The 24,223-nt window shown below is 37.9% G+C and overlaps 1 protein-coding gene and 1 long non-coding RNA gene across 2 annotated transcripts; both read right to left on the bottom strand.

Annotated features, from left to right (window-relative positions):
* Positions 1-405: 405 nt before the first annotated feature.
* LOC128202833 (coadhesin-like) lies at positions 406-14,295 on the bottom strand. The gene is made up of 11 exons (XM_052903988.1): positions 14,188-14,295; positions 13,752-13,845; positions 13,231-13,370; positions 11,103-11,258; positions 9,934-10,086; positions 4,073-4,243; positions 3,308-3,478; positions 3,008-3,178; positions 2,456-2,643; positions 2,052-2,165; positions 406-508 (listed from the first exon to the last, which is right to left on the bottom strand). Exons 2-11 carry the CDS (start codon positions 13,838-13,840, stop codon positions 419-421), a joined length of 1,443 nt encoding a protein of 480 aa, XP_052759948.1. The 5' UTR covers positions 13,841-13,845; positions 14,188-14,295; the 3' UTR covers positions 406-418.
* A 20-nt stretch (positions 14,296-14,315) lies between these two features.
* LOC128203297 (uncharacterized) lies at positions 14,316-23,976 on the bottom strand. Its single transcript, XR_008255916.1, has 3 exons — positions 23,804-23,976; positions 22,901-22,966; positions 14,316-14,403 (listed from the first exon to the last, which is right to left on the bottom strand). It is a non-coding gene; the product is annotated as an uncharacterized LOC128203297 (long non-coding RNA).
* Between the last annotated feature and the right edge of the window lie 247 nt (positions 23,977-24,223).

Raw genomic sequence — 24,223 nt, 5'->3', positions numbered from 1 at the left:
ACGTGCAATTTCCATGTCTTCAGTTAAATTGTACAATATATCTTGTAGAAGCATCCTTCAAATGTTAAGTGGGAATGCCACCTAGACCAGTTCCTGTAGCTTAATCCGTGACACGTTCTAAAACAAATGTCGTACGTACACTTTTTTTATAAATCATTTTAAAACTTGTAAGCAATCGTTTGAAACATGTTGGCGATCGTTTTATAACATTGAACATTGTTTTGAAACATGCGAGCGATTGTTTTAAAATATCTGAGCGATTTTCAAACAGGTATGCCTTTGTCCGGCTAATTGACGTTAAACGATTATGGCAGAAGCCTCATGGTCAAACAGCTTAATGCTATAGCTGACAACAGCGTTTCAAATATTTATTCAAACTCTTCAACACAACATATACGAGTAATAGATCAATCATTCATCACCAGGTCAGCAAATGATACTCTTGTGGGGTCTGTTCTAGATCAACAGTGACTTTCTGTATTGCGCCCTGACAATCCATTGTCGCTATCTGTAAGGGTAAAATAGTTTTATGCATAAAATAGTAGAATATGAAAGTTAGTTTTCTTAGACGATTAAGCTGTTTCAGTTAATGGGTTTCAAAAAGCAATACATTAACATTCAAGAATGGATGCATTTCATTTATTGCTTTATTGGGAAGTCGATAATTAGAAAGATAAAACATTGAATTAAAAAGTCAAACATATGCGTTTCAAAATACCACACAAATCAACGATCGTGAGTGTTTTAAACACTCATCGCTTTCACCTGAAACAATTTTAAGCAACATTCTTTGCAAAATGCATGGTTTTGTAGAATAGTTTTATTACAATGAACAATACAGAAACATCCCCCGTAGCCATAACTTAAACGGTAACCGTGTTTATTGGCACTTGGTTTATTATTACAGTGAACCGAATACAGAGACATCGCCAGTTGCCCAAACGTAATGGTAGCCGTCTAGAGGTATGTCGTTTCTTATTACAATGATCAATACATATAATTCATAATGGCAACCGTTTCAAGAGACTGTAGGTTCAAGTCCTGAACGACACTCAGCGAGAGACAAGAAACGTCACAAGGTAACACATAAAGGATCTGACACGAGTTGTCATTTAATACAAGATTTTATCAAACGGGTTCATGAAATTTGTTAGTAAGCAAGCCTCTGGCGAGCTTACTAACAACTTTCATGGACGAGTTTAATAAAACTATTGTATAAAATGACAAAGTGTCAGATCTTTTTTTATCACATACTTACAACGGTGTTTTTATTACCAATTTAGTTTCACTTTCTGTACCCATTGTTTGACAGCCAAAGTAGTCAGAGTGGAATGTCAACGATGCCCCATATAAATAGTTCCAAATCAAAATGACAAAAATAGCTAGCAGTTACCAGGTTTTAATTCTGATAAAGCGCTTAACAAGTCACAAATATTAAAATGTGTAGTAAAATATCCAACAACATGAATAACGAACAATTTAAACCAAACAAAACCCAATAAGTACACAATTTGATGACGTCACACTGAGAGTACATGCATTTACGCGGTTTATGTGACCTACGTCGGTCTGTCAAGTTTTACTGTGTGCATGGATTTAAAAGTTATTCGCTGTCGCTTTTTTCAATGGTTTTTCAGCGTTTGTCACGAATGTGGCTGTATTTGTTGACTGACTGCATATTTCTGTGACTAGTGATCTGAATTATCTGGTTGGCGGAACATTGTTATCAGAAAGTTTTTAAACAAGATGAACTATGATTCGTTAGCCATTTGTCTCCCGGAAGTTCTACAGCTTCATTAAGGTAGGTATTTGTTGGCGTTTAAACCATTTTGTTTATAAACAATGCGCAGGGATATCTAGGTCGCGTGTGGTTAGTCTAGCCAATAGAAATGTCTGATACGTTATCTTACACATGTGTAAGATAAAAATATTCGTTATGGGTATATTACACGGAAAACAGGGATGTGATAAACTGCAATAACATATGAATTATTAAAATATGTTTAGTTAAACCTAATTGGATTTCCACCTTGCATTATGAATCATCTCACCGTTAGGATTTCTTGAAAACAGTCCAGGAGTATAGCGTATTTATGTTTCCGTGATCCGGTCTCTAAACTTGCCAAGGGAGAGTAGATTGGTAGTTGGGAGCAAATAGAAGAGACCTATAAATGTAAAAAAAAATCACGTGATCCCGAAGTAGCAATATTGAAAGCAAAAGGACCCGGATATCGTGTAAGATTTAAACAGAGTGTCAAGTATCCCCTAAGCAATGCGATAACTCGAAGACTTCAGGAGATTATATTTCGTGAATATTTAAATGGACCTGGCTACATGGCGAAATGGTTGCTTTAAAAATCTCTAAAGTAAATAACGGACATGGTATAGCGAGACTTCAACGAGTACCGTGTTAAAATCGTACGTTGAAAGCAAATAATAACCAAACATTGATAACCTGAACGCCTATTATCCAGGAATCTGTGCCGGGCGCCAGACACATCTCGGAAATCATGCCTTTAGGGTCTATACCGGAACTACCCGAACCGGAAGTATCCGTACCGGAAGTGTTATAGCAATTGAAGTCTGCGGACTGGGCGCCGCGCATTGCATCTTTAAGCAATGTTCCATCACAAACTTTTATGTCTAAAAGGGGGTGATTTTGAAATTATGCATGCATCTGTTAGTAAAACGGCATTGTTTTTCAATTTCTTTTATTCGATCGTGCTAAAAAAAAGCTAAAGTATGTTATACATAAATGTCACAAAGCAATTCACTAATTGTAACGTACTGTATATGAAAATGAGCACAAGATTTTCTGTTAAGGTAATAATTTATGAGGTTGAATAAACAAAGTCGACGAGCATGGATTGGCAGATACAGCTCTTTGGTAAAATACAGGGACATAAGAAAATGTCAATGCCAAATTTGCTTTCCCGATATTATCAGCCTACCATAACACATCAAACTGCTATGGGTACTTGGACCTAGCCGACAGAAATGAGCCTACCTGATGGACATGGCCCGTTGTCACACTCGCGGGAGAGCATGGAATCGCCTGTACACTGACTACCGCCATTGGCGGGGGCGGGAGCCGTGCAAGTTCGGAGGGTCCGCTGCATCCCCATTCCGCAGATGGAGTTACAGGAAGTTAGGTTAGACCAACCTGTCCATCCTCCGTCTAGGTGAGAACGTTTTAAATTGTTAAGCTTTCTTGAATTTATAGTGTAGCAACACAATTCGATGATACACGAATTTCTGATTTGTAAATATTCACTCCTTGACAAAATGACGCGGAAAGGGTTACTACCTCTTAAACATCCGGGCATTTCACATTTCTCAAACGAGGCAGGGGAACCCTCACACTCTTTGCCACCAAATTGTGGCGGGGGATTTTCGCACTTCCGGGTTGAGTAGGCCACCCCCACACCGCACGTGACACTGCATGAGCCAGCCGAGGTAAAATTACTCCACCCACCGTCTGGAAGGGCAGAGTACTCCACATTGGATGCTTTTACTCAAAGTTACATTCTGAATTTTTAATTAAAACATTTTTTCTCTCAGAAAAATAGTAAGATGGTAAAAGTAGATATCATACCATTGGCAAGCAGTACATCAATTGCTGAAATACTGCAGAAACTGTGGGAACCAAGTGTCTGTCTTTGGACTTTCCTACACATCGATAATTTCACTCAGTAGCCGGTTTTCATGTGTATTGCGAGAACGTCCTTTCGGTAGAGTGAAGTCTTAGATTATTTTTATTCCGTTTTTGGAAGTGTTAAATGTATGGTTCTGATGGTCAGTCATCGCTCTTTCAGCGTGGAAATAGCATCATGTCAGCTTTTTATTTTTAACAATAATTGGGGCAATGGAAACGTGTAATTTACGGCAAATGACCATTACTTGCATGCCGCATCCACCACATAATCACTCATCGCTGTGACTATCGATCTCACTACATATCTTTACCCATGCAGAATCGCCCGCCATTGGGCGGCCTTGAAAATCACCTGTTTTGGCCTGCTTATCACCTCCGAATCTTGCAAATTGAAACTAAAAGAACGCAATTGCTTACCTATTGGGCATGCAACATCATAACATACATCGATATCACTGTCAACTCCCGCACAGGGCCGTCCACCATGGAGAGGCGCTGGGGAATCACATGTTCGGTTTCGAAAGCGGCCTCCGTACCCGCACGTGACACTGCAGCCGCTCCAATCGCTCCACGTGCTCCACCCGCCATCTAGGGATACGAAGAGTCAGATATCGCAACTCGGTTGTTAAGTTCGTTTAGCTGTTATCTGAGTGCGATTGAATTTATTTTGATAGTAACGTTGTAACTTAGAACTAGTAAACGATGCAGAATAAGTTTAAAATAGCCTTTCATGATAGAACTATTCATCAAAAAGAAAACAAGTTTCTATCAGATTTATTACCAAATAGTAAAAAGAGTCACAAAGGCGTGTAATTGACGCGTTCCATGCTTTGTCCACTTCGGTCATATACACTGGAAAGTGATGCACCTTTCGAATTAAATGATTTGGTCCTGACACTACATCGTCGACAAAAAGGTGAACAAAACACAAACATTGCATTGGATATGAGTTAAGTTAATAATATAAATTATATTTCTAATATAATTTCATAGTAAGCACTCGGTCAAAAAATCATGACTACCATATCACATCAGACAGTGCTGCTTTGGTGAGGAAAAGACTACGCGCATTTATTATACGTGTTTTTACCTACAAAACAGTGCAAGAAGACACCTAAAGCATTAGTTATACGTTCCTCGCCTACAGAACAGGGAAAAAAGAGACCACACGCATTAATTATGTGTTCTTACCTACAGAACAGGGCAAGAAGAGACCACACACATTAATTATACATGTCCTCGCCTACGCGCATTAGTTATACGTGTCCTCGCCTACAGAACAAGGCAAGAAGAAACCACACGCATTAATTATACGTGTCCTTACCTACATAACAGGGCAAGAAGAAACCACACGCATTAGTTATACGTGTCCTCACCTACAGAACAAGGCAAGAAGAAACCACACGCATTAATTATACGTGTCCTCACCTACATAACAGGGCAAGAAGAAACCACACGCATTAGTTATACGTGTCCTCGCCTACAGAACAAGGCAAGAAGAGACCACATGCATTAATTATACGTGTCCTTACCTACATAACAGGGCAAGAAGAAACCACACGCACTAGTTATACGTGTCCTCACCTACAGAACAAGGCGAGAAGAAACCACATGCATTAATTATACGTGTCCTTACCTACATAACAGGGCAAGAAGAGACCACATGCATTCGTTATACGTATCCTCACCTACAGAACAAGGCAAGAAGAAACCACACGCATTAGTTATACGTGTCCTCGCCTACAGAACAAGGCGAGAAGAGACCACACGCATTAATTATACGTGTCCTTACCTACATAACAGGGCAAGAAGAAACCACACGCATTAGTTATACGTGTCCTCGCCTACAGAACAAGGCAAGAAGAAACCACATGCATTAGTTATACGTGTCCTCGCCTACAGAACAAGGCAAGAAGAAACCACACGCATTAGTTATACGTGTCCTCGCCTACAGAACAGGGCAAGAAGAAAACACACGCATTAGTTATACGTGGCCTCGCCTACAGAACAGTGCAAGAAGAAACCACACACATTAATTATACATGTCCTCGCCTACAGAACAAGGCAAGAAGAAACCACATGCATTAGTTATACGTGTCCTCACCTACAGAACAGGGCAAAAAGAGACCATACGTATTCTATTATACGTGTCCTCACCTACAGAACAGGGCAAGAAGAAACCACACGCATTAGTTATACGTTTTCTCACCTACAGAACAAGGCAAGAAGAGACAATACGCATTAATTATACGTGTCCTAACCTACAGAACAGTGCAAGGCGAGAGGAGACCACACTGATTAATTATACGTGTCCTCACCTACAGAACAGTGCAAGAAGAGACCACACTGATTAACCATACGCATTAATTATACGTGTCCTCACCTACAGAACAGTGCAAGGCTAGAAGAGACCACACTGATGAATTATACGTGTCCTCACCTGCAGAACAGTGCAAGAAGAGACCATACGCATTAGTTATACGTTTTCTCACCTACAGAACAAGGCAAGAAGAGACCATACGCATTTATTATACCTGTCCTTACCTACAGAACAGGGCAAGTAGAAACCATACGCATTAATTATACGTGTCCTCGCCTACAGAACAAGGCAAGAAGAAACCACATGCATTAGTTATACGTGTCCTCATCTACAGAACAAGGCAAGAAGAGACCACATGCATTCGTTGTACGTGTCCTCACCTACAGAACAAGGCAAGAAGAAACCACATGCATTAGTTATACTTGTCCTCACCTACAGAAAAACGCAAGAAGAGACCATACGTATCTTATTATACGTGTCCTCACATACAGAACAGGGCAAGAAGAAACCACATGCATTAGATATACGTGTCCTCACCTACAGAACAAGGCAAAAAGAGACCTTACGTATTTTATTATACGTGTCCTCACCTACAGAACAGGGCAAGAAGAAACCACACGCATTAGTTATACGTTTTCTCACCTACAGAACAAGGCAAGAAGAGACCATACGCATTAATTATACGTGCCCTAACCTACCGAACAGTGCAAGTAGAAACCATACGCATTAATTGTACGTGTCCTCACGTACAGAACAGTGCAAGGCGAGAAGAGACCACACTGATTAATTATACGTGTCCTCACCTACAGAACAGTGCAAGAAGAGACCACACGCATTAATTATACGTGTCCTCACCTACCGAACAGGGCAAGGCGAGAAGAGACCACACTGATTATTTATACGTATCCTCACCTGCAGAACAGTGCAAGACGAGAAGAGACCACACTGATTAATTATACGTGTCCTCACCTACAGAACAGTGCAAGGCGAGAAGAGACCACACGCATTAATTATACGTGTCCTCACCTACAGTACAGTGCAAGGCGAGAAGAGACCACACTGATTAATTATACGTTTCCTCACCTACAGAACAGTGCAAGGCGAGAAGAGACCACACTGATTAATTATACGCGTTCTCACCTGCAGAACAGTGCAAGAAGAGACCACGCGCATTAATTATACGTGTCCTCACCTACAGAACAGTGCAAGGCGAAAAGAGACCACACAGATTAATTATACGTGTCCTCACCTACAGAACAGTGCAAGGCGAGAAGAGACCACACTGATTAATTATACGTGTTCTCACCTGCAGAACAGTGCAAGGCGAGAAGAGACCACACTGATTAATTATACGCGTTCTCACCTGCAGAACAGTGCAAGAAGAGACCACGCGCATTAATTAAACGTGTCCTCACCAACAGAACAGTGCAAGGCGAAAAGAGACCACACAGATTAATTATACGTGTCCTCACCTACAGAACAGTGCAAGGCGAGAAGAGACCACACTGATTAATTATACGTGTTCTCACCTGCAGAACAGTGCAAGTCGAGAAGAGATCACACTGATTAATTATACGTGTCCTCACCTACAGAACAGTGCAAGGCGAGAAGAGACCACACTGATTAATTATACGTGTCCTCACTTACAGATCAGTGCAAGGCGAGAAGAGACCACACTGATTAATTATACGTGTTCTCACCTGCAGAACAGTGCAAGAAGAGACCACACGCATTAATTATACGTGTCCTCACCTACAGAACAGTGCAAGGCGAGAAGAGACCATACGCATTAATTATACGTGTCCTCACCTACAGAACAGGGCAAGAAGAAACCACACGCATTAGTTATATGTTTTCTCACCTACAGAACAAGGCAAGAAGAGACCATACGCATTAACTATACGTGTTCTCGCCTACAGAACAGGGCAAGTAGAAACCATACGCATTTACGCGTATTATACCTGTCCTCACCTACAGATCAGGGCAAGTAGAAACCATACGCATTAATTATACGTGTCCTTAACTACAGAACAGGGCAAGGCGAGAAGAGACCACACTGATTAATTATACGTGTCCTCACCTACAGAACAGTGCAAGCGAGAAGAGACCACACTGATTAATTAAACGTGTCCTCACCTACAGAACAGTGCAAGGCGAGAAGAGACCACACTGATTAATAATTATACGTGTTCACACCTGCAGAACAGTGCAAGAAGAGACCACACGCATTAATTATATGTGTCCTCACCTACAGAACAGTGCAAGGCGAGAAGAGACCACACTGATTAATTATACGTGTTCTCACCTGCAAATCAGTGCCAGCAGAACAGTGCAAGGCGAGAAGAGACCACACTGATTAATTATACGTGTCCTCACCTACAGAACAGTGCAAGGCGAGAAGAGAACACACTGTCCTCACCAACAGAACAGTGCAAGGCGAGAAGAGACCAAACTGATTAATTATACGTGTCCTCACCTACAGAACAGTGCAAGGCGAGAAGAGACCACACTTGTTAACTATACGTGTTCTCACCTGCAGAACAGTGCAAGAAGAGACCACACGCATTAATCATACGTGTCCTCACCTACAGAACAGTGCAAGGTGAGAAGAGACCATACGCATTAATCATACGTGTCCTCACCTACAGAACAGTGCAAGGTGAGAAGAGACCATACGCATTAATCATACGTGTCCTCACCTACAGAACAGTGCAAGGTGAGAAGAGACCATACGCATTAATCATACGTGTCCTCACCTACAGAACAGGGCAAAAAGAAACCACACGCATTAGTTATACGTTTTCTCACCTACAGAACAGGGCAAGAAGAGACCATACGCATTAACTATACTTGTCCTCGCCTACAGAACAGGGCAAGTAGAAACCATACGCTTTAATTATACGTGTCCTCAACTACAGAACAGGGCAAGTAGAAACCATATGCTTTAATTATACGTGTCCTCAACTACAGAACAGTGAAAGGCGAGAAGAGACCACACTGATTAATTATACGTGTTCTTACCTATAGAAAAGGGCAAGATGAAACCATATGCATTTGTTATATCTTTCCTCGCCTACAGAACAAGGCAAGAAAAATCAACACGCATTAGTTATACGTGCCCTCGCCTACAGAACAAGGCAAGAAGAAACCACACACATTAGTTATACGTGTCCTCGCCTACAGAACAGGGCAAGAAGAGACCACACTTGTTAACTATACGTGTTCTCACCTGCAGAACAGTGCAAGGCGAGAAGAGACCACACTTATTAACTATACGTGTTCTCACCTGCAGAACAGTGCAAGAAGAGACCACACGCATTAATCATACGTGTCCTCACCTACAGAACAAGGCAAAAAGAAACCACACACATTAGTTATACCGGTCCTTAAGAATAAACCACACGGATACATTAAACGTACCCTTACCTACAGAACAGGGGAAGAAAAGACCACACGGAGTCCACGGGTACACGGATACATGTCCTTATCTACATAAAAGGGGAAGAAGAGACCACACGCAATAATTTTACGTGTCCTTAAGAATAGACCACACGGATTAATTAAACGTACCCTTACCTACAGGACAGGGCAAGAAGAGACCATACGCATTCATTTTACGTGTCCTCACCTACAAAACAGGGCAAGCAGAAACCACACGCATTTATTATACGTGTCATCACCTACAGAACAGGGCAAGAAGGAACCACACGCATTTAAGAAACCACGCGCATTAATAATACGTGTCTTTACCTGCAGAACAGTGCAAGAAATGACCACACATATTATTTATACGTACACTAACCTACATAACAGGAAAACATAAGACCACACACATTTATTTAATTATAAGTGTTTGTTTTCACATGCAGAACAGTACAAGAAAAGACCACACTCATTTATTATACGTGCTCTTACCAATAGAACGGGGAGTTCAATAAAACGCGCATTAAGTCCTTACCTACAGAACAGGGCAACAGTGCACAGGAAGCCTTGTCTACAGTTGCGCCGTCACATCGGCTTCCGTTTACGCAATGGCGCATGCGCAATTTCTCCCCGGTGCCGCACGTGACGGTACACTGGCTCCAGGCAGTCCAGTCACTCCAAACGTTTACTAGAATGTAGGCATGTTTCTATTTATTATATTTCTGATAAGAGCTTCTAAGGATGTGTTTGATGTAGTAGACTTCAGGAGACTGTGATTATCATATTTGAGTATGTATGCATATTTTAATTACGCTGTTTTCTTAAACGATTTACGCTGGATTATTGCTACGTTTTAAGAAAATGTCAAGAAAAAGACAATGTTTTGATATATTAAAATATATCAGTAAGCAATGCTATTTTCAGATGATTATTCACTGCGAGTTTGGAATAATATGTTTCAAAGTTTCAAAGTTTTATTTGCATTGCATTCAGAATTTAGGCTATGACCCATGTAGACAAAAATTATATTCAGTATTAAAAGGTGAACGTATATACAATAAAGTATTACCATTAATTAGCCGTCAGTACATCAGTAGCAAAACATCGAGCGATAAAACAAAATACTTAAAATAAAGTTGACATTTTAACTATCAATACTGTATGGCGATTTGATAAATGACTTATCAAAATAGATATTTACGTTGTAGCTCTATAGTTGATTTCGTAATAAAGATTTTCATGATTAGTAATAATTAACTAATTAAAAACCTTAAATATATTTCAATATTATTCTTACCCGAATCAAATTCTACTATGTCCACTGGATGAAACTAGTTACAGTAAATGTTTGACTCCTTTACGCATTCGAAGCTCCTCGGCCATTTTTATCGAAAAAACCTCGGATGTATGCCGGTACATCAGTAGAAGTAGTTCGCATTTTGTAAGCTTGTATTTTCTGATCTAAGTTTAAATTCATTGCCAGTGAAGTGTACTATTGCAAACGTAATTCAGATTCCCAAGAGTTAAGACATTATGTTTAACTTCTAAATTAAATTACTTTGCGATCTACTTTCAGCGGACTTAACATACCGATTTCAGAGTATGTTAACCGTCCATATACATCCGAGGTTGTTTTCGATAAAGATGGCCGAGGAGTTCCGACCGTCATTTATGTTGTATGTATATATAGCATGTATGATCTACCGGTGCATGGGTTATGTTGCTGGCTAATCCCCGCGCAGTCCTTGCCGAAATGTGCGGGCGCCGGGTTGTTACAGCTGCGGTGTCGCTCCGTGCTACCCGTCCCCGTTGTGACCGAGCACGTGCTCCATGATGTCCAGTCGCCCCAATCCCCGTTCACTAGTTGACAGAAATATGCACATAAAATACAATTTATAAACAAACAGAGATTAACAATAGATTCGGCACACTGGGTTCACTAACTTGTACAATACGGCTTTTACTTATGATGTAACTTTCTTAATGTTTTTTTTTTGTTATTTTCCTATGTATCGATTCTATGTTACTTAAAATAAATCTGATTTTAAGGTGACAAAAAGTTGAAAAATTGAATGTATTGCCATTTGTTGAGTATTCATAGAGTTATGATTGTGTAGATAACGAAGATTCTTTAATGAAACACATGTGACCTACTCGACCTTTTTCAATATAGATCTCTGTCATAAAGTGAAATTATCCAAGGGTCCATATGTGTGCTATTTTGGTGTGTGTTTGTAAACTTTATCCAACATTGAATTTGTATCTATCGTTAAGCGAACTGAAGCAGTAATCAGTTGCCGAATACTACACACAATTAAGCGAACACATACTGTAGTTTGTTGCTAACTATCACGCTCCTACAGATCCGTTTATGAACCCATAATGTGACTTAATTAAACTGACAGTCTCGCGTTCTAGACGTTGGAAATATTCTATCATTCCAGAAAAAATAAAATGCAACATTGTACATATAGGGGATGGGACGTTGAATAGTTTCGGTATTTTAATTATTGAGGTGCTCAAAGCCTCAGTGCCACTTAGGCTTAAATAATTAGAGAAAATTAAAGTGAGTATATAACTATGATAGAGTGTCATATATTGTCTGATAGATTCCCGAGGTCCGTACAATACTTAAGTAAAAAGAAAGGTTTGGGAAATACCAACGAAATTCCAAACTAGATCATTTACTCACTATATGCTAATGAGGTAGCTAAGTAGGCGGAGCATAGCGCTTTGCAAACAATACCTGAGCAAGTGTCTGAATATCATGAAAGTGCACATAAGAAATTAAGCTCCTGTTTTTAAAAGAAATGTGATGCAGGTATTTATGGATGAAAACTTATCAATGTTGTTAAGGGGAAAATCGCATATTGGTACTCGCCTATGATTTTGTAAAATGCACTTTATATGTATGACGAATTAATCTGTAAATCATAAAAAAGTGTTACTAAGATACCAAATGCAGGAAATGTTGATATTTGCCCATATATCGTTACTTATGACTACAATTTTCAAATAAGCATAAACAGCTTTGTTGTTGCGTAATTGGTTGATTGACATTATCACGTGATCTGATCAATGTGTGGTTAACATATAACAATATGTCGAGCCTTTGGGATAGTATTGGTGGTCTAGTGATTAAAATGTTGATATATTTGAGTTATTTTTTCTTGACTTTATCGATATTGTAGTGTAAAAAAACATTGATTAAATAAGAGTTTTTAGATGCATAACCGGGGAAACATTTTAAATACAAAATGTCTTAGTTAAAAAATGCAAATCATTAGTATATAAAGCAACAAAGAATTTCAGGTATTCAGAAAGTCACGTGGTATGTAAATTTCGTAATGTTGTTGTGCGTTCTAAAGTAAGATCATACTTAAAGTAACTCTCGGTTGTGTTTCATTTTGTAATAGCGATAAATGCATTTTTGGGGTGTGGGGTGTGGTGGGAAGGGTGGCGCTTAAAGTGAATAAAAGGTGAAGAGAAGTCATCTGGATATACATACACACAAATTAGTTAACATAACTAAAACATAATGGGCGCGTTTCTTTGCTACCGACTTAATTCTGCCCAGTCACCATTTAAGCCTGGTCCAAGTTGGCCTGCTTTTATCGTCGACCTTTGCTGTTAATCGTTTTAATTTAGATTGGAGCTTTCATTTCATATCGCTCAAAGGTATATTGACGAGTTTTGGCCTTTATGCCAAAATATGAAATGTTCTAATCACAACATGACTTTACATTCATCCATGAATACTATCGACATATACTGTTGTTTTGTCGTTTTTCGTGGGCAAAGAATATTCGATTAAGAATACAAGCTGAATTACCTGGGACTGGGCACCTCGTATGACATGAACGTGTCTGCGACTGTTGGCTAGCGTAAAGGTCGGTGCCATTGCAGTGACTGATTACCACCGCGTGATGGCTTGTGGGACCACTCGCACTGTTGTGCACGTGGTGGCATTCCCTGGATAAAAACAATTAAACCTCTTTCATAACTAGTACGGTCTTGATTCTGACATCCTCCGGACATATTGCAAACATCAATGCATACTTACCTATTCAGCTATCACCTGGGTTCGATTCCCATAAGGGGTTGTTTCTCAAGATATATTACTTAGGACATCAATACTGGCTCCTAGCCAAGAAACGGACTACATGTATGGAGGGATACAGTTGTCATCACAATCGAATTAGAATAAATCCGTATAAACTAGCATATGTTGTCCTGTTTGACTACAATAAAAAAAACACCAACATATTTTCATTTTTGAATCGCATTATTCCATTGTCACATGTAAAATAAATGTAAGGAACAGTTGCATTTTAAATGGTATTAAGTGGTAACCTGAAGCGAGTATGGTAGCCGCTAACCCTGGTATCTCCTGGGTGACACGTAGAATTGCAACTGTTGTAGTCAGACCATGGCATCCACATGTAAGCTGAAGGTTGTTATTGTAAATATTAAGGCGTTTTGAGCTTTCATTAAATTGCATCGCTTATTTGAAAGCAAGCCAAATAATCTCAAATAAATGTTGATGTTACGCAAACAATAGAAATGTTTTTCTCTAAAAGTAATGCAAAAAATACTATAACATACGACATTGCTGCCGGGGCATGATCATGCTACTGTATTGTGATTGCGTCATCTTGACCAGTTGTCGCGCTGTTTTTACTGCTTTTATATCGATTAATACCGATTCAATACTGATTGCACTGATTGTTGGGTGAAAAAGACTACGATTGTTCCAAACCGATTAGATTTGAAGCTTGGAGTTACCTACTTGGACAGGTAACACTGCAGTTTGTGTTCTGGTGACTCTGGGTCGAGGTGCCGCAGTGGATGTATACAACTGAATGTGTGGTGGTGTGGTTTGCCGTTGTGATATGGGCGATGCATGCTTTAGTGCGAGTTTTCGTGCCGGTGTTGCTGTCTGGACAGTTACTGATACAAGATCCCCAGTCACCCCAGGAACCCCATGTGTAGGTTGTGACGGCACCTAACAAACGAAGGGTATCAATAAAACTGGAAAAATTACAAAACATAAAGAAACACGAAGACAAGAAAGTAACCACACATTGGAATACAGTGTAGGGTTATAAAAACCTTAAAACGTAGATGTACTATCTTTTGACAATGATCTCATAAATTCTGGAAACATACTGAATTGAAAATTTTGTTTTTGTGTAAATATTCCTTTTAAACAAACAACTTAATCGAATAAATGATTTAAATATAAAATTAATAATTGTATGACCCTATTGTGTTTATCGAATGACTGGAAAAGCGGATAAAGCCGGATGTGGCCCTCCTAGGTCCACTTGAGGTTGCTAGGGGAAAAATATTGGAGAAACGGAGATGCGCAGGTTAAGCTACACAGTCAGTATTTATTAATCGGGCAGAGGATCCAATAGTGGTTGCCTAACCGTATACATTAGTCAGGGAGAGGGCGATACGCGACTTGCTAAACAGTACATTGGATCGGGGAAGGGGTTCGCTAGTGGTTGTTAAACAGTAAACTTTTGTCGGGGAGAAGAGGATCAAAATGTGGTTGCTACATAGTGAACATTGGCCGGGCAGAGGTGGTTTCGAAACATTTTGCTTAACTGTATACAATGATCGGGGAGAAAAGGATCTATTTGCGAATGCAACACTGTACTGTATACATTGGTAAGTGAAAAGCGGTCCGCTAGTGGCGCTACACAGTATTTATTTAAAGAGGGGGTCCACTTATGGCTGCCCAAGTAAACTACATACATTGGTTTGGAATGGGGGACCGCTAGTTGTTGCTACAGATTATATCTTGGTAAATAAGAATGGGGTTCGCTAGTATCTATAACACTCGTCCATTGGTTGGGAAACGGATTACTCGCAAGTGGTTGCTACAAAGTATACATTGAAAAAGTACTGGGGGATCCAATAGTGGTTGCTTAACTGTATACGCTAGTCTGCGACAGGAGGGATACACTTAGAATTGCTACCTAGTAAACATTGGTTGGCAATACGGGGTTTGAAAGTTGTTATCACACAAAATACTCTTCGGAGAAAAGTGGATCCGATAGTGGTTGGAACACTGTATTCATTGGTCGAGGATAGAGGTTCCCCGAGTTTTTTTGCTGCATCTTAGTCTGGCAGAGACAGTTCGATAGTGCTTGCTACGCATTATACATTAGTCAGGGAGAGGAAAATAAGATAGTGGTTTCTACACTGTAAACATTGGTTGGGGATAAGGGAATACGAAAGTGGTTGCGACATTGTAGTCATTGGTCGAGGAGAGAATCCGCTAGTTTATTGGCGCCGCTCTGAAGAGCGCGCCTATTATGGAATGGGAATTTATTTGAGTTAGTGGTAGGAGCGGTTTTTAAGTTGATTGACAGTTGGGTTTTACTGTTATTTTATTATGATTAAAAAAATGCAAATGGATGGCGATTGCATGGGTGTTAAAAATGCTATTTGTGGTTGAATAGATTGTCTTCAATTTATCTTCAAAACATTATATTTGAAGAACGACAAATAAGTTTAATAACTGTTCCCGTTTCGTTTACGTTTTCCGATTGGTTAACTGTAATATCATGTGCCGGAAATGTAAATATTCGGAGGAGTTCCGAATGAAATGTAAAACGTGTGGACCGGTAATTATGTGAATGGGAATAATTATGTTTTATGTTGTTTTGTTATGTTTACTGCACTAATAAACAATGAGTTAAGCTGTTTTCTTTAATTTAATCGATATTGGATTAAATCATCACCTAACTTTATTTTTTAAAGTGTTGAAGGTGACATTAGTAAAATTGTATTACGATTGCCTCCGAGTTGTTTTATTTTTAGAACACTACACATATCCGGATGTTGCTATTTTTAGAACCAGAAGGTATTTCCCCGCTATTCATAGGTCAATAATGGAATTTCTACATCGTCGATTAATAGTTGGAAACTCGGTTTTGTCATGAATATACGTTTAAAATAAGTAAACACTAAAGTGCACACTGACAGTTGATTACGATACATCTAACAATTTGAGTCATTACAGTAAAACATGGATTATAAGTGAATTATACGCGCAAGAGAAGATTTCCTGTCGAAAAAACTAATTGCAACAATCAGCATGGAATTGGGATATTCGTATCAAAGGGCTATTCATGTAAGTATCCTTGAGTAGTTGTGTAAGTTTATGTGTTCAAAAATGTTTGTTTTTTAATTTCTTTGGAATTCTTAAATCATTTTTATTTGCTAAACGTTAAGACAGCGTTTTAATATTTCTACATGTACTATAAATATACATGTTACATACTTTACATCTACTTATAATGGACCAGTCAATTGTAACCAAAGCCCCACCAGGTCCGAGGAATAGCTGGGACTTTGACTTTCTGTCCACCTAACCCCGGGTAAAATCCTCGTCCTGCGGGGACGAACTGATGGTCAAATCCTCGCCATATGCCCCGTACCCCAGGGAGCCTAGGTAAGGCATATTCCGTGCTATATCTGGCTCAAAGACAAAACCACCGTATTCACCCGGCACTGCGAGGCCACCTGAAAGTTAAAAACACAGCCCATTTCCCCGGCATATCCCCGGCATATTCCCAGACCTGGAGGGCCGTGGTTACAATTGACTGGTGCATTATGTACATGTTACATATTTTTAAATGTACTTATGTACATCATTTATGTATATGATATGAATATGTAATCTTTTATTTGATTGTTTTATCTTAGAAAAATATTAGACTTAAAAATACCCATTATTTGTTTACAAAGAAAAATATTAGACTTAAAAATACCCATTATTTGTTTACAAACTGCATATTTTCAAAATAAACCTGTATTAAAAGATGTACATGGTTTCGGGCTGGAAGCCACAACAGCTTGGACACAAGCGACATTCATTTGCTTGGTGTAGGTCTCGTTGAACGCCATACTGTTGTGAATCATTATCAACCAATGCACAACATCTACACATTTGTGCCTACCAACCCTTACTCTAGGCTAAAACGGATATTAGTGCAGAATGTATAATTAATACATGTGCATTTGTATTTTACGGTTGTAGTTTCTGTTGGTTGATAATCAGAAGTCTAATTTCTTTCAGGCAGGAAAAGGACTGAATATTACTATTATATGAAGAATTCCAGCCTGCATTAAATACTTTGTTGGATCATTAAGACAGATTTGACATCCATGTCTATCCACATCTGATAGTGATGATGTGAGTATTTCATATAAAACATATTTGAGTTGGTGTTTGTTGTTTTATAAACTCACTGTTTTCAATAATCCAGTGGTTGTGGTGGTGGTGATGATGAATTTTATTGATAAATTTAGTAATTTTCTTTATATTATATACATGTATGTATCAGCTTATTGTTGTTGTTGAGAAATATTAAACTGTTTATATTTTATTTTGTATATGTATGGCAGTATTATTATCTATACAAATTAGTTAGAAAGTACTTTTTTTCTTTTACAGCACTAAACATTCTAGATGGGTAAAGACCTGTTAAATCAGCATTGACTCAGCATTGAGTAATTTTCATCTGTGCAGACACTACAAGTACAAACGCATGGGAACAAACCAAACTTCAAATGTTGAAGAGTGAAGAATTATTGTGAAAAGTTCTAAATGTTAGAATACCATTGACTAAATAAAACAAATAGACATCGATTACAAACAGAGACTGTTTACATGTTATAATATTCAAAAGACATTAGTTGAGAACTTTCACTCTGACATTTTTGGAGGGGCATTACCGCCTACTTAGTGTTCTTGTTTCTTTACATATTTTAATTTAAAAGTACATTCATTGTTTTTAAATCTGAATTCTGAGTTAGTATCATAAGTAAAATTCATTTATTTGGATGATTACATTTTATGAATAAGTCCAATTGAGCTTTTTACAAGAAAAGGGTTGATTTTTAAGCATTTTATTAGTTATAAAAATGTATAGTTACATGACATTATGTATATTTTCTTCAAAACTGAACGGTAAACTATCATAAATTGTCTTTTGAATTGTTCATTAGACATCATAGAAAATATTTAAATGATTTCAGCAGGTTGTCTTATTATTAACTATTTTTTATGAATTTATAAAACTGCTATATATTTTCAAACATCAAAATGATTTTTTTCCATGTGTATCAATAATATGTTCGGTTGAACGTAATTTTTCTGTTAACTGAAGTTTATTTTACCAGAAACTGTGTTTATTTCATAATCTCTGATAATGTGAAAAAAAAATCAAATAAAGACAAAATATTTTTAATTAACAGTAAAAAAATCTTCAAAATTTGGATAAAAGTCCCATAACGTACCATGATAATAACTATGTTGTCCGTAAAAGCTTTATATTACTTATACCTTAATTCAGTTCAAATAATTATGGCCTTTAAGGATTTGTGTTTTTTATAAAATAGATTTCCTGTTATATTGAGCTTTGTCAATTTGTGTTGATGTTTTGTTTTATGTACAATTACTACTTCTATTTCCTAACTTTTGTCTCATTTGTCAAATTGAATTGTTACATATTTAAGTGAAAAAACACACACACTATTTTTAAAGATGCACTCTTACTCCCCAATAAGACTTATGATAATTAATATTATTGTTTTCATTTTTCAAAATGGGTTGATAGATGTCAACAACAATGTTTCTAATGAAGGATCTTGAGTTCAATTTGCTAATAAGAATGAACTTAAAACATGGTATTTCTGCCTTTTGATACTATAGTAGACCACAGTAAATCTTTTAGCAATCACCAATTGATCATTTAATATTTGTCATGCATTCTGCTATTATAAACAGGATGACAAGCTTGTTATCAGTAAATGATATTTCAGTAAATGCATTATTTAGTAAGTAGTTATTGTTTTTTCATTCAATTTGATGTGTGTTATATATACAATTATATGTATTGATTTCAAATAAGAGTTTCACTTTAAAGATGCTCATTTAAAGATAATGAACAGACACACAAAAACTAGACACATTTGATACTAATTATACGAATGATTATTGTTTTATATATAGGTGACCTCTGATTTGTTTTGGAGATATTCATAAATGGGTGTTATTCTTTATTGTCTTCAGTTTCTTATAAATTTAAGGATTTTTATAATTGCTTTTCTGGTATATATTACAATGTAATTTAATGCAAATGAAAACACACTTTAAACTGGACACATTCGATACTAACGATATAAATGATTATTGTTTACATGTACTCTGATTTGTTATGAAGATATTCATAAAGGGGTGTTCTTCATGTTATTATACATTTTGGACTTGATTTAGTATTGCTTTTCTAGTATATATTCATTTAATGCACAAAGAAATTATTTTAAGTGTTCAGTATCACTTTCACACATTGTTTACTATTATGTTTTTGCATATTTGGCCTATTTATGCTTATATGTGCATTGTTGTATTTCAAAACCTTTGTGAAAAATAGAAACAGTATTATTTCCTTCATACATAGTCTGATACATATTCAGTTTGAATGCGTTATTTTTATCATATTTGAAAAAAATGCCATTGTCCAATAAGACACATGCTGTTTTTGTGTTAATATCAACTAAAACATCCATTTTCTACTCTTCTTTACTATGTAAATGAAGAAGTTAACATTAGTATTATTAAACAGCTAAAAACAAGGCATGTTATGTTATAAATGCATTTCATCTAGTAAACAATGTTCACTTTTTATATAACAGTTCAATAATTATGTTCTATTTATGTTTGCAACTTTACAGTTCAATAATTATGTTCTATTTATGTTTGCAACTTTCGGACGAAATGATAATATTTATTAAAGTACTACACAAATTGTTAAATTGTTATTTCATATCACTTCTTCATGATGAAGAGGTAGCTTATTCTTCCCTACAGGTTGTCATTCCAGCATGGTGACGTTGCCCCCTCCCCCTATATGATTAGAACTGCAGTGTACATGAACAATAACTCTATTTCAGCGTATTGCAAGAGTTATTCCCTTTGTATCTTTTCCTGTCCGGAGCATAACTAGAAAACTACTTTTTGGAATTTCATTAAACATCATTCAAAGGTATTTAGCACAACGAGAGGAAGTGCAGTGCACAATGACTATAGCTGTTTTTAATTACATAATTATTGCCCTTTGCCGCTTTTTCTTGACCAGAGCATTACTTTAAAACTACTCATGGTATTGAAATAAAACTTGATATATGGGTATGTGGCAATGACAAAAAGTACAGTGCACAAACACCCTAATTCTGTCTTGTACATTAATGTACCCCACCCCTAATGAAATGTTCAACTTGAAAATCTTCAATTTCAATGCTTTTGCCTATGTTGTCATGCAGAAAACTACAAACATTTTGAGAATTTCATAGATGCGGTTCAATGCACCATAATATGCTTGTTGGCCTTGACATTCCTTGTTTTTCAACATATAACAAGTGCATAAACTATTAAACGGCGCCCTTTGATGCTTTGCATCAATGGTCTTTCTTGTACTACATTGTATAGATTGGTCAGGGCAAGGGGGACTCAATTGGTTACTACGCTTTACACATATGTCGCGGAGAGGTAAATAAGCTGGTAGTTGCTACGCTGTAAACATTGGTTGGGTGGAGAGGGATCCACTAGTGATTGCAGCTATGTATACAATGGCTGGAAGAGAACTAGAAAATGTGAGTGGTTGGTACGCTGTAAAATTTGGTTGGATGGAGAGGGATCCACTAGTGATTGCTGCTATGTATACAATGGCTGGAAGAGAAGTAGGAAGTGCTTGTAGTTACTACACTGTTAACAATGGTTGGGTGGAGAGGGATCCGCTAGCGATTGCTACTAAGTATACAATTGCTTGAGAGAAGTAGGAAATGTTAGTAGATGCTACACTGTAAACATATGTTGTGTGGAGGGGGATCAGCTAGTGATTGCTACTATGTATACAATTGCTTGAGAGAAGTAGGAAATGTTAGTAGTTGCTACACTGTAAACATATGTTGTGTGGAGGGGGATCCGCTAGTGATTGCTACTATGTATACAATTGCTTGAGAGAAGTAGGAAATGTTAGTAGTTGCTACACTGTAAACATATGTTGTGTGGAGGGGGATCCGCTAGTGATTGCTACTATGTATACAATGGCTGGAGAGAAGTATGATATGCGAGTTTATACGCTGTTTTCAGTTCATGATGCGAGGATGCTCTGCAAGTGGTTGCTACACTGTTTTGTTTTCGTTTCAGAACGTGGGAGAGTCTGATTATGGTTGCTTCATAGTATATACTAGTTGAGAAGACGTTGTTTCGGCAGTGATTGCTACACTGTATAGATTGGTTTGGAAGAGGGTGATCCAGTTTTGGTTCGTACACAGCATATATCGGTTGAACAAATTGGGGGTCCTCAAGTGTGTTTTTACACGGTAAACAATGGTCGATGAGAGGAGGATCCTCAAGTGGTTGTTACACTCTATACGGTGTTAAACAGTATACATTTGTCAGGCATAGGGGGATTCGATAGTTGTTGCTTAACTTTATACCATGGATGGTCTTGAGGGGGTTCGGATAGTGGTTGTCTCACTGTATTCATTGGACAAGGGGGAATCGATAATAGTTCCTACACTGTAAACATTGTTTGGGGGAGAGAAATAAGCTAGTGGTTGGTTAACTGTATACAACGGTCGGAAATAGAGGGATTCAATAGGGGTTGCTTTATTAAATATCATGGTCGGGGAGACGGGAATCTGATTGGTCTGATAGTGGTTGCTACATAGTATACTGTAGCTTGAGAGAGGGTCCGCTAAAGTATAAAGGGGAGAGAGGCTCGAAAGTGGCTGCTTTACTGAATACCATGGATGGTTTGAGGGGCATCCGATAGTGGTTGCTTCACGGAATAAATTGGTCGGGCAGAGTTGGATTCGAAGGTGGTTGCGTAACTGAATAGCATGGTCAGCGAGACGGGGATCCAATACTGTAAGCACTGATCAGGGAGAGGGCAATAAGGGGATCCGATGGTTTCTGCTACATTCTAAACATTGCTAGTATTGCTCACATTATACAACACAGTATGCATTGGGCGGGGAGTTGTGGGCCCGTTGGGGGTAGCTCACAGTATACAATGGCCAGGGAGTGGGGGTCAGCTAGTGATTGCTACACAGTATATATTGGTTTGCGAGGGTCTGCTGGTGGTTGCTACACGGTAAACATTGGTAGTGGAGTTGAATTCCGCTAGTTGTTTCTTAGCCTATATTTAGCTTTGTTGTAGTAAATTCACATTCATGGCTGCTGTAACTTTCATCTAATACATGTTTATATTTTATCGATTTAGTCGAAGTAGCGGGGATTATGAAAGCTTAAAAAGGAATGGACGTCATTTTAAAGACTGGTTGGTACATATGTCGGCTATATAGATAAGCCGTTTAACAAGTTGGTGATTTCCCTCTTCGAGACATGCCAGGTCACCAGCGCTATGTATTAGATGGTATGATAAACAAGCTGGAAATAAATAATCGAGACTCACCTGTCACGTGTAGTACGGCAAAAATAAAGAGAACCCGTGCTGTTCCTTCAAACGCCATTAGCGAACCTGTGGAAAGGTTGAACGTCGCAACAAACAGATCGAGTGTTTACATAACATCTATATATCTTGTTTCAAAAAAAGAGAAAAGATACTATATTTTTATATATGTCAGGTACACAGCTTGAGTTCCTTTGGGACATCTTTATTTTTCGTTAATATATTAAAAAGAAGGAAGGTTGCTGGAGTTTCTATCGTATTTGTGTATTCAGGGTTATATCAGCCTAGCTAATGTTAAAGTCCTTTATAGTCCTAAAAACCAGTCCTTCGGGGCGAGTGCCGTTTTTTTACACCCATGTGTGTAATCTTTAATGTTGGATGTATACGGGGTGTATAACAACATACTAATTTATATCGAGTTTTTAACTTTTCGGCACTGGGCTTATGATATTTTGCCATGACCAAATACACATTGGTATACCTTATTTCTGGGTTTTTGAAAATGTTTTTGACAAGCAAAGACAATGCTGCTTAAACAAAATAAACTTCCTACAAGCCGGTATAAGCTGTGGATATGACTATCATTTCCAGCTTACGTTACACGAATGATATGTATCATACATATTGAAATAAATCAAAAGTTTATCATAAACAGTACAACTATTTTCCTGTGTTCGTGAATATAACTATCTTTTGACAAATGAAGTCATTGTTGCTTAAACAAAATACCCCCCCCCCCCCCCTGCAGCCAGTATTAACAGTGACTTGACCATGTTTCCGGCTTACATAACACGAATTGTATTGTCGTTTATTCTAAAAAATATCAAAATGTTATCATAATTAACAAATTAAACATTAGGCTATTTATTACTTGCACTCTATTGGAAAAAGGTAAACAAAACTTACGTTCGTTAGTCTTAAAATGCACTTAAATAATTACAGGCATTATGAAAACCGGTATTAAGTCCAAACACTCGTTCTAAAACTGTTCTATATACGGCAGATTTCGTGATTCCTTTATCAAGGTTTATCTAGGGGCTGAACATGGCCACTATGTACACGGGGCTTATCTAGTACAATGGTAAAGTTAGCCTCTAAATTATGTGCTAGTGTTCGTCTGCCTTCTTGTCCAGATTATTGCATGTATATACGTGTGTACGTCACCAGATAAGGTATACGATGTACACTAATAGGAATCGTTGATGTCTGGAATCCACATATTATTGTAGTATATCTCGGCTCCTACATGAATGACGCTATCCGATTGGCCAAGAGCGGTCATGCACGACGTGTATAATCCATACCCCCCCCCCCCGTAATTTCCAG

The sequence above is a fragment of the Mya arenaria genome, chromosome 9 (genome assembly GCF_026914265.1).
Source record: "Mya arenaria isolate MELC-2E11 chromosome 9, ASM2691426v1".
In the NCBI taxonomy this organism is placed as follows: Eukaryota; Metazoa; Mollusca; class Bivalvia; order Myida; family Myidae; genus Mya; species Mya arenaria.
Note: the sequence above shows the minus strand (reverse complement) of the source record. Positions and strands in the feature narration are given on the sequence as shown.